We start from the raw sequence: 12,597 nt of genomic DNA, 5'->3' as shown, positions 1-12,597 counted from the left end.
GTAGGTTCAATACAGGATTTCTGATGCATCCAGGTCACTAGGTGTCAGTGTAACGGCTGTTTCATAACATGATTAAAAATCGATGGAGAATACGACTGATTGTCATGAAGGCAAGAACACACCCTGGAGGGGGCGCCAGTCCTTCACAGGGCGGATCACATTTACAGTCTATGGGAAAACCCCTATAACATCTGTGGATTTTCAGACACAGGAATGCATGCAAAGTTATTAATTACATGGTATTTTTCCACATAAAACATCAGAGATAAAAAGGTTTTCATTTAAAGTGCCATCATTTTCACAGTGTGGTTTCTAGCTCCTATTTTCCACACAAAGATACGCTGATCTACATGTCTGGGGCCGGTGCGGAGACCTTGCTTGCCTCTGCTATGTCCTGAGGCTTCTGTGTAGATAAAGCTGTCCCTGTGTGGAATGAGGACAATAACGGTGTTCTTACATGAAGCTGTTTGGTAACAGAGACTTTCCTCATTGCATAAGAGCAGAGGCAAAGATAGGCCATCTGTTACAGACACACATGCACACAGACACACACACACACACACATAAAAGCTCAGCTTGCTTTAATGCATTGTTGAGTCATTACCTAGGCCTCCATTAATTTCCTGGAGACATACCCTAACCTTATCTAAAATTAGTACTATCCTAATCCTAAGCCTAAACCCTAACCCTATCCCTGATCCTTCATCTGTCCTTTTTGAAGTTTATAAACCCCTCTACAGCCTTATTCATGGGGCAGTTTCTGACCACAGGACTTTTACTGTCCAGATATTATGTGGGTGGGTATTTTCCACTGACTTAATTATTTGGGTGTTTACCGTGGACTTAAATGATCTATGTTTTCTATTAGATTACACCCCAGTTGTCTTCTGTAAAGCTCTACTCCCGTGTGCCCTTTAAAACCTAGACCCATGTCCTAACTGACCCCTAAATCTCACTCATTATTTCAGGCTGTGTCCTGCTGTGAGAATCAAAGACTTTATCATTTAGAAAACTACCTAGTAACTTGATTAATGTGATTCTCCTTCACAGTAAAAAAGAACTGTTATTCTGACACCTAGTGGCCTGGATGTCTCAGATATTGTGTACAAAATTAATTTTAAAAATGGCCACAACCATGTGGGGGACCCACTCCATGGAGCATTAACTGATTCATTCATTGACTACAAAGCAATTTGATTGAATATTTCTAAATACTGTTTGGCATTTATTTTGTGAATGCACCTTTCATGTAATGTTTCATTTAATGTGTAATATACTGAGACACATTAATGCCATGCCCAGAACAAATGAGTATGTCAGTTCTCGGAAGTTAATATTATTTGTTTCTGAAGGCGTATTGCATGCATCATGCATGAGATCACAAAGCCCAAAACATTTCATCATCAGCGACCAAGGTGAAGTGTTTGTGGCGGGCAGAGGATAAAAAAACTAAAAACCTACTAAATAAATAATTGACATTACAAGGTAAAGGTGAGTTATACAACTAAAAATATAACATCACCTTATTATGATGAGGCCAGCCATTAAATCTTTTCAAATTGGAGCGCAGCACACTCGGAGGAGAACACTAAATGCCCAATCCTGTTAGCTGATTGTTGGCTAGCATTTGCTATAATGTGCAAATGTATCTGAAAAACTATAAGCAATATATTATTATATTTAACAAACTTAACAAACATAAATAGGAACAGAAATCACACCATTGGCCGAAGTGGAGAAACTAAATAAAATGATGTCATAATGAACAATGGACTGCCATCCAATCAGCTCCTTGTTGTGGCAGATTTTACATTCACTGTACTGTCCAGGTTGCTGTTATTGCATACAGCCTGATGGTAATCATGAATATAAGCAGAAAAGAATAATGTGATCATTAACCAACATATGGTCTTGTCCTCACTAATCAACTCTTGTCTTTGCCATATAATTCTCTCAGCAATATTATGCTTCATTATGCTGAAAATATATTGTTGTGTAGGGTACTTTATCATGAGAGTGATGACATATGTCCATATTGCCCTCACATATGAAGTATTATATGTTGATATGGAATGTTTTACTCTGTATAAGGCCATTGTTCTGCAAGATTTGCAGCTGTTTTTCAGGTTTAAAACGTCAAAATCTACAGAGCAGTCACTCCACCCACAAGAGTGTAAATTACTTTCTGTTGTGGATTTTGAAGTGAAAGGTTAACCCCCGCCTGGGGCAACTTTTTTTATGAGGCAATACAGGAATGGCCCACACAGACCTCAAGACTGATGACACTTTTCAAACACACACACACACACAAAATAAATAAATAAATAAATATATATATATCTTGACCACAAATGTACACTTTGCACTAGATTTTCAAATATTGCTGTGAGGTCAAGGTTAAGGTCAAGTACTGACACTTCAACATGCAAAGTACTCCCTCGCTCCATAAAAGCAACACTTCCAGTGCTCAATAATCTACTGCTGGGGAGTTTTAAATGCCTTTAATCTTCTGTGTGTGTGACATCACAGAACTGATGTCAGACAACCATGTCTGAGAGTTAGCTTACATATTTGGGTGGCAATATGGGGTCTTTAACATCAGAAACCAAAACAAATGCTTACTTTCACACTTTCCTTTAAACCTTTTATTAGAGAGCTGCCAAATATCCCACAGTTGCAAAGCTGCCACAAAGGGCTAAACACACACACAGACACACACACACACACACACATGTCAGTGCGTTCCAGTTCCTTGAATGCATTTCCTTGAACTCCTCTATTTCCCCAACCTCTAAAACCAGAAATATAACACCATGACCACACACATTACGTTAAACAATAACTAATCCACGAATTACCCTAAGATTTAAAAACTTTAAAGGAACAATCATCATTTTATACCAATATTATCAAGTAAAATTAATAAACATATACATATATATATATATATATATATATATATATATATATATATATACCCGTTTATGCTTCATACAGAGGGTCCTCCAGATGGGGGCGACCATGTTTAAATTTGGTTTACATGTTTAAAACAGCACACAACAAAACCACATGTTTATATCTCTCTATATCACTGTAAGTATATGGTTATAAATTAAGGAATATAATCAGTTCATCCTGTAGTGTTCTGTGTTGTTATAGCTTTAGCATGCTAGCAACTGCATAGCCATTACTGCCTGTTAAAAAAAAAAAACCAAGATATAAACATGACCATTAAAGCCTGAATCTAATACTGGTCCAAGTTGTTTCCTAAACAGGTTTTATACACACACCAGAGAGCAGTTAAGGACTGAGGCTGTGTCTAGACCTGGGCTATCTTTAGCCTCCATATATCCCAGATTAGCATCAAGAGCCTATTATCACAGTCACAGGCCTCTGGAGTTCTACATCACAGCACTGGGCACTGGGGTAACAAGAGGTAACCTCAGACTACTGCGTTGAGCTTTGTTGAGAAACACACTACATGATCAAATATAGATATCCACTTGTCCAGTGTTTCTTCTGAAATGAAGGGAATAGATCCAGACTCTGTCCCCCTTTGCAGCATTAACAGCTTCTGGTCTTCTGGGACCTACATGTTAGGACTTTACTATAAGGGTTTATAGCCATGAGATTGTGTGTGTGTGTGTGTGTGTGTTTTTTTTTTTTGGGGGGGGGGGCAGCTCTAGACTGCACTTGGCATTGAGCATGGTGACCTTAAGCTAAGAGTGAAGAGGAAGAAGCCAGGGTTCAGTGAAAGTCCCAAAATTGAAAAAATAAAATGCCTTCAAACTAGTACACCCACAGATTCTCTTGATTTTTCTTTGGAAAAGTGGACAAGAGCTGTGTCATCTGTTCCACAGAATGAAATAGAAATAAAAGGTCAGCATGCCAGAGTTCAAAATACCGTTCATGTCACTTTTATTTTGAGTCATGTACACTCACTGTGGCCATGGGGTCTTCCTACCCTCCTCGAAAACGTGCGTTGTGCAGTTTCTACATTGCTGAGACCGGAGTAGCAACAACAGAGGCTCTATTCTCTCTATTACAACTCAGAGAAACAACACAACAATTTTGAAGCTTTGTTTAAGGTAAAAATACTACTTAGTGTTACTTTAACCTTGTCTTTGCATGGGTCCTCCATTGTGATTGGTGAGACTCAGATACGGAGGTGGGACAAGATGTAAGACAAAATCAGAATGACTCATTTTATTCCAAGTCCTCAGTCTTAGGCAGATCACAAGAACACTGATTGCACCCAAAATGTGATTTTTCCATAACTTGTAATTTGCAATAGGCCTTAACTCCCAGGCCATTGTAAAAAGCTGATGTAAATGCCTTGAGCACCTGGCCACACCTTTAATGTTTTCCCTCTGGTGGATTTCAGAGCTGAAGGAACTTTGCTGAACCCGAGGGAGGAGTGTGAGGAGCGTGTGGAATGTGTGGTATGTCCCACTAAGGGCACAGAAGAGAGGAATCTGACTCTGAAGCGCCCCCTGGTGGACAGTAAAGGGACAGGCGACCTCAGTCACTTGTTAAGGTTGTCCTGCAATATTATAATAATATGGATATAATATTAATGAGCATGCCATCATTATTGACTTGCCAGCTCATAATTAATGTTGAGGGAACTTGACAGCGTTCAGTCTGGAGAGCATTAGTGTGTTCAGATATGGATGTTGGATTATAGATTTGGATTCCATTGGATGGCACTGTGTCACTCCAGAGAATGCAGTTCCACTGCTAAACAGACCCAGTCTTGGTCAGATTTATACCTTCTTAGTCTACACTTGGCATTGACAATTTTGTCCTTAGGCCTTGTCCTTTGTACCAATGGCTCTCTTGTGCATTTATGTTGATGTCGTGATATTAGGTTGTGAAACTATAGGCAACAAAGTGTCTTCTCTCCAAAACTGGAACCATTTTGTCAGGTCATCATCATTTTAGGGGATGATGACAAGGCTCAGGGAAGGTAAGTGCTACCATTACACTCGAATGGCACTACGTTTTTATGGTCTGTGGTTGGCGAGTGTCTTAAAGCCTCATTAGGACCCACATTGACAGTGTGCTGCAATAAAAAAAAACATCGTTACTAAAATGTAACCTGCAGGAAAATGGTTGTATCACAAAGTCAAAAAAGGATGCAAATTATTTGCAAATATAAACAAAGGAGGAAGGACGCCATGGAAGGCATCCCACCCACCGGAAGCGTGGATGTTACCACTCTGGTGGGAGTTAACTTTCATTAACAAACAGGCTCATTTAGAGGGTCATGGAAAATAGTTTGCACGTCATTAGTAATCTGCAGCAGGTATAAAAGCAATGAATGGGATCTGAGGACTGCAGAAACTACATCCAAGGCAGCTCAAAGGTTTGGCAGGTGTAGGACCACTGTCTCCAATTATGAGGGCCCTTCTGTTGGCAATGCTGCTGGTATGCACACTGTGTCCGAACACAGCCCACTCCCAGAATGCCGTGCGACTGTGTGGTCGAGAGCTCCTGTGAGCCATTGTCTACACCTGCGGAGGGTCCAGGTGGAGGAGAGACTTGTTTGAGCTTTCTGCAGAAGGTCAGTAATCATCAATTTAAGGTCTGTCCCTAGTCCAGACTTGCAGACTCTTATTTTCTTGGGTTTGGTCAAACATTTATTAAGCGCTCAGCTCCAGTTTAATCTGGAAAAGAATAAAGATCCTGAGAGCTGCAATTTTCAAAACAATTGACCGTGAAGATTGAGAGCACAAGATTGATAGCACTCTGATGCTAGGAATCCAAGAGTGTATAAGATGGCCACTCAGTAGCCATTTTCACATATGAACTCTGGAAAAAGTCCAGAGAATTAGGTCCAGACACTTTCCAGGTTTGTCCTTTCACACATCTGACGTAGAAAACATCTGGCTGCAGGTTACATGTTCTCATAGCTGGGAGTGTCCTGCTTGCTTTAGACATGGGGCAGCATCAGGAAGGAACGATATGATTCTCTGGAACATTAGCGGCTCTGTTCACACATGCACTCACTCTGACTATACCAGGATTTGTACTTGAGGACAGGGTAATGTCTGGTATAAATTTTATGGACATTTGAGTTCACACCTAGAGCTCCACTGGTGAAAATCCAGGAAACATTTGTGAAAGGGGCTAGTGATGTTAGCCAAACACCTGCTAACTAAAATAACAGAATTTGGGTAAGTGAATAATTTCCTTGAAGTGTGTTGAACTTTCCTCTGACCATGTGTCAGCAGCAGTTCAAAAAGATGCAGTGTAGTTTCACATATATTTCATAAGACGATGTGCAAAACTTCACCCTTTGACGCTTGGTAAATGAACATGCAGTTAATGTAATTCTGGTTTCAGAATCAGTTTAATGCAGCTTGCAGCAATATGAAACTAAAAGCATTAACTATGTTTATACATAGACACTGATCTGGATGATGGACAGCGAGTGGGGGTCACCTTGGACACAGAGCGATTCAGGAGGAATGAGGATGTGCTACTGTCTGAAAAATGCTGCCAAAAAGGCTGCTGGAAAAAAGAACTGGCCCGAATGTGCTGAGGAGGAAAAGAGGTTCTATGAAGATAAAAGACTCAAACGTCTGAGATCTTGTAAAAAGAGAAAGAAACCAAGTCCTTTCACTGTGCTGCTTTAAACTGAACGTGCCGTCACTTGTTTTATTCGTATGATAAAAACATAAGCTCTACTGAGGTACTTTTACATGTTCATGGCAATTATTGAGACATTTTTTTATTTTATTCAACATGTAGTTATAGAGGAAATCAACCATTTTCATCAATTATTCTACTTCACTTTATAAAGTGAGCCATAAATTTGAAACCTAGTTTCAGAGCCAGAACTCTGACACCTAGTGTCATGGATGTGTCAGAGCCCACCCTTATAAAGCAATTTGGTTTTTTATCTTCTGTGAGCTGCACTATACTGAAGCTGTGAGTTGATTCTTTTTAATGATTTTAATTCCTGTAATAAAACAGGCATAAAACATGCAGGTAGTGTCGCAGTCACACAGCTCCAGGGACCTGGAGGTTGTGGGTTCGATTCCCGCTCCGGGTGACTGTCTGTGAGGAGTTGGTGTGTTCTCCCCGTGTCCGCGTGGGTTTCCTCCGGGTGCTCCGGTTTCCTCCCACAGTCCAAAAACACACGTTGCAGGTGGATTGGCGACTCGAAAGTGTCCGTAGGTGTGAGTGTGTGAGTGAATGTGTGTGTGTCTGTGTTGCCCTGTGAAGGACTGGCGTCCCCTCCAGGGTGTATTCCCGCCTTGCGCCCGATGATTCCAGGTAGGCTCTGTACCCCCCGCGACCCTAAATTGGATAAGCGGTTACAGATAATGGATGGATGGATATATATATATATGATTTTCATGTTTGTTAGAACCATTTCTCTTATGGCTATTTTTGCCCAAATAACCCTGAACCCCAACAATTTTTTTTTGTCTAAGAAACATGAACATCTTTAGCTATATATAAAAACTGATCACCCATGTCCCATGAAAAATTTAGACTAAAGTTAGATTTAACGATTTAATTCTGAATCTTCTCGAACCAGTTTCAGCTCAGACTAACAGATCTGTAAATAAAGGATGAAACATTCTGTTTTCTCTATGATGTAATAAATATTGAAAAGATACTTATCTGATTTTGAAGGTCTTTTATTGACCTAGAAAATAAATTAGAATATGTTGTGTTGGCTAAACAACCGGCCAGGAAACTAATCCCAATGCTACTTATGCTAACTTCCACAGAATAAGCATTTTCACTCATATTTTACTCATCAGAGAAAAATGCACACGTCTTTGCTTCATTCTAAATATTTTTGTGTAAATGTTGATATGCACATTACACACAGCAATATACCACTTCAATTTATGCTAGCTAGCAAGGTAAGCTAGCTAATTAGCCCAATTAGATGCTTTAGAATGGTATGCAGTGTTGGAAAGTACATATATGAAACAAACAATTTTATGTAAATAGTCTCTTTCATAGTCCAAATAAATAGGATATATAGGTCATGACAATATTTAATGGGCTTACAATTTAAAATTGTCCTTATCATTAAAATAATGTTGATATAGATATAGAAATAAACATTTCAAAACATACCACACACCATATAGTCAAAATATGTAAACTAACCTGCCAAACATGGCCTCTTCATTGGTCAGTTTATAAATTAATTTACATAAGGTCACCCATTGAGTCTACAGCAGTTAAATTCCTTCAAATAGTTTTCTGCATGGGCAGCTTTCTGAAGTACAATGCAAGGCAGCCCATAATAAGAGAGGACATTTTACAAATATCACTATTAAAGGCAAAATAATAAATAATATTAAACACTTTTTGTTTAAAGTTATAAAGAGATGTTTGGTAATTGACAAAAATGGTAATGTAAACCGAAATACACATTTTTGATACATATATATATATATATACACGTTTAGAATTTGGGCCATTTGAAAACCTCTCAGGTCTCACTGATGCAGTCACCTCCTGAATGCTGTGCTCATACACGTTGAAGTTATTTTGAGAAAAAATCATAACATCGCCCCTTTCATTCAAAATAGATGCCATAGACATTAGCGATAGCGAAGAGTGAACTGTTTTTGAAAGTGTGTGAGGAAAACGTGTCACTGGTGGCATCCCACAGACAGCGGCTGCCCACGCGCATGTTTTGACCCATAAGCTGGCCGATGCTGATCAGCACTATAATCTTGTAACGGGGGATCATCATGTCTTTCACACGGGCCTTCACCACCTTAAAAAAAAAAACAATTGGAAAGAGAGATTATGTACGCAAGAAGAGGAATCAAATTGCATTGTAGAGTGGGTTGCTCACAGGAGGCAGCTTTGTTAAGTACAGAATCATTGACACATCCAGGCCAATAGATGTCAGTATAATTTCTAAGTTATAACATGAATAAGTAATTTCCTCAAATTAATTTTTTTAATATTGCATGGTGTTACAGGTTTGAACTGGAACTACAAGGTTAATATCCAGCCAAATTTAACACCACCCACCATCCTACAGGCAGCAGACTAGAGTTTGATTTCCTGCTAGGACAGGAACACCCCCTTTAGACCAACAAAATTCCTTGGGAATTTTAATCAAAAAGAAGCCTAATAGATTTTGTAACGGTACGGAGAAAGGCAAGTACTTCTGATATAGTTTTGGTCATCTGTCTGCACAGCTCTGCCTCATACTTCTCCTCCTGCAGGTAGCTAGCCAGCACATCCTTAAGGATCTCCTTCACTGTCATCACAGGAAAACGCTTTGTGGGACCTTCACAAGTATCCGAAAAACAGAAAGGAAAGACAGGACTATTTATGTTTAAAAATATGGATAAATACTAATATCAATATATCACTACATACTGTGATTCCCTTGTAGTGCTACATTTCAGAAACACTGAGGTTGAAATCCTTGCAACCACACATTGAGGAACATTATTCTTAAATTTTTGGATTTTTCAGTTATGCAGCCTTAAGCCATCATTACTCAGAAAGCCATATCCTGGAAGCGCCTTTTTACCAAAGCAGGATTGCAATACCTATTTATGTGGTAAACTTGCCCCTGATTAACCACTTTCTAATCAGGATTTTTCTGGCGCTTGGGAATGTCTGACCAGATCTTTATATGATTGCCATTGTTGTTTTTATTCTTGATATTATTTCAGGTTAAACATAAGTACATATTTATGTTTGCAAATAGACCATATTCAGTAAATGTCTTTTTCTATCCACTTATACTTAATGGAGATATTTGTCTACAGGAGCAACATAGCTATTGACAGTAAAATGACTGGATCTCACCAAGCTGATAAGTGTTTTCCATCTGCACCGTGGGTCGTGGGTTATCATCATGATGACCAGGCTCATCGATATATGACACCGTACTGATAGAACTAGAAAGAAAGGTCATTGTCATAGGAAATTGCAAGTTTACTTCAATTCATGTTTATCTTATCTTGACCTGATCTTGTTTTTGGAAGTGAGCATGAGCCTGGACAATGCTGCTCTGCATTACAGACCACATTTTCTAAAGCTGTCAACAATGGAGTAATCGTTTGAAATTCCCCTTCATTAGTTAAATGTGGAGGCTTTTAAAACCTGTAATGTTATTTATGCCATCCATGCATTAGTATTCAGTTGCTGAGGCTGTTGGGTAATATCAAGTTTTCTTTTCCTGACACATAAAAAATATTTACAGTATATAGATGATAAAAAACTGAGCAAAATAAGAAGCCAAAGTCATGGCTAAGCATTTTCACTTTGAAAATACAACATTCCAAAGACATGGATTCGGAGAACCAGTGTTTTTTTATATCAGAAATAAAAAAAATAAAATCCAGTCCACTTGCAGGGCAGGACTTTCAAATGAGTGATAGAGAGATGGGTGAAGAAAGAGGCCTTGACTAATTGTATATTCATAAATCTACACATACTGAATGAATGAATAGTCACTGAAAAGTTAATAGTATAGAAAATTGACACTTTAATCATAATTCTAGGATAAAAAGGACTTACTCCTTGGCTTTTCCCACTGGCTCCCTGGCCCTGACCTCATGACTGCCAAGGGAGGACACACTTCCTCGCTTCTTCAGCAGCCGAGCAGCCTTTTCTTTAGCCAAATCTGACATTTTCCTCACAAAAGAGACAGTATTTAACGCAGAAACTGTATTAATCTCTCAAAAAATAATCTCTACACAACACAATATGAACCATTCAAAGACCCCAAAAAACCTAACGTTTTAAAAACTTTACTGTTCAGTATCACCAATAATAAGCATCTACAAACATATTCAGGCCTAGACCTGGGGGTATAACTGGTCATAAACCAAAATAACTGAAAGAAAACTACGACAAACTGAAAGTGAAGCTCCAGTGCAGCTTGTGTGTGTTGTTACAGTGCCCTGGTAACGGTGGGAGAAAGGGGCGGTTCTGCCGAATTAAAAGATAGAAACATGTGCACTGATTGGTTAGCAATAGTTCACTCTCTGCGTCAGGATTGGCTAGTGTTACGTTGCCTTTCTGGGCGGGCTCAGAACTTTACACGACACAGGATACTCGAGTTTTATCTTACTATCCAATCCAAACGTGTATATTCGTCTTTATATTTGCATCAACTTAATGTTTTATAAATGAAACACGTCTGGTTATTTTGGCTGAAATAAATTAAAGATACCCCCCCCCCCCGAACACACACACACGTTTTTAAGGCTAAATTATCATAACATAGGTGAAATAAGTAATAAGTAGCCAGTCCCATGGCTGAGCATGTCCCATCTCACACAGTCACACAGTTCCAGGGGCTTGGAGGTTGTGGGTTCGATTCCAGCTCTGGGTTTCCTCCGGGTGCTCCGGTTTCCTCCCACAGTCCAAAAACACACGTTGCAGGTGGATTGGCGACTCGAAAGTGTCCGTAGGTGTGAGTGTGTGAGTGAATGTGTGTGTGTCTGTGTTGCTGAAGGACTGGCGTGTGTCTGAAGGACTGGCGTCCCCTCCAGGGTGTATTCCCGCCTTGCGCCCAATGATTCCAGGTAGGCTCTGGACCCCCCGCGACCCTAAAATTGGATAAGCGGTTACAGATAATGGATGGACTTTACACACAACAAACCCAAGGAACCAACATGGTGCTGGGCGGGGTTTTCAATCTACACGCAAGCAGTTGAGGGGTGGGTGGAGATAGAGACAGGGACTAATTGCATATTCATAGAACTATGCATACTGAATGAAGTTGGAGGTGTAGAGTTACAAGCTATTTTAGGGTTTTTTTTTCTTTGGGATATCTTCTACCTAGTTTACCTAAACAATTGATGGTTTAATCAATGGCAGAGAGGGGCGTCCAAATCTCTTTTTATTTTGCCATTATAAACATTTCTTAGACAACAGAAGCATGAGAAACTGGAAGGCAAGTGATTTATGTTTGGGATTTTTGTTTTTATTTTGTGTTGATACATTACATTATTTTCCATTTTCAATATACCTATCATTTTTCAATCTTTATAATGTCTTAAAACCTGGAAAAGACATCCTACACATGAAATGTTTGCATATTCCATTTTTCTCTGTGATGAACACGATGCAAAGATAACCAGCTGACAAATACAAATATTAACTTCACACATGGAGGAAATCTCTGGAATGAAAACTTAACAAACACAGGACATTTCTGTGAAATGTTACATACACAATTGCACAAGGAAAACTTATTCAAAGTCCTTTTCAGGTCAAATAAGGCCTACAATGCAAGAAGTCCACTTAATTCATGTCAGCGTATAATTGCCCAGAACCCTAGATTCATTATCAACAACGTAACGGTCTCGCTCAAACCAAAACTATTATGATTCATTCATAATGACGATATTTGAAGCTTTCATGTACAAGTTAATTCCTCTCAATCTGAACTCATGCCACAACTGAAAACAGTTCAGTGTAGGTGTTTGGGAGGAAAGGTTCTCTGAACATAAAACATTGATCTTTTTTCCCTTTAGACCACAAACAGTCAATTAGTCCAGATGTGTTTGGTATCTGATATTTACTTCTTTCGTTCTGCATCAGGGAAATGTAGCTGATAAGTAAAGGACACAACCCCTA

The 12,597-nt window shown here is 39.2% G+C and overlaps 1 protein-coding gene across 1 annotated transcript; it reads right to left on the bottom strand.

Annotated features, from left to right (window-relative positions):
* Positions 1-7,690: 7,690 nt before the first annotated feature.
* Positions 7,691-10,903, bottom strand: dynlt5 (dynein light chain Tctex-type family member 5). Its single transcript, XM_066681992.1, has 4 exons — positions 10,528-10,903; positions 9,814-9,905; positions 9,159-9,283; positions 7,691-8,758 (listed from the first exon to the last, which is right to left on the bottom strand). Exons 1-4 carry the CDS (start codon positions 10,638-10,640, stop codon positions 8,555-8,557), a joined length of 534 nt encoding a protein of 177 aa, XP_066538089.1. The 5' UTR covers positions 10,641-10,903; the 3' UTR covers positions 7,691-8,554.
* Positions 10,904-12,597: the final 1,694 nt, after the last annotated feature.

This window comes from Hoplias malabaricus, chromosome 9, assembly GCF_029633855.1.
Source record: "Hoplias malabaricus isolate fHopMal1 chromosome 9, fHopMal1.hap1, whole genome shotgun sequence".
Classification (NCBI taxonomy): domain Eukaryota; kingdom Metazoa; phylum Chordata; class Actinopteri; order Characiformes; family Erythrinidae; genus Hoplias; species Hoplias malabaricus.
This window is presented reverse-complemented; position numbering and strand designations above follow the sequence as displayed.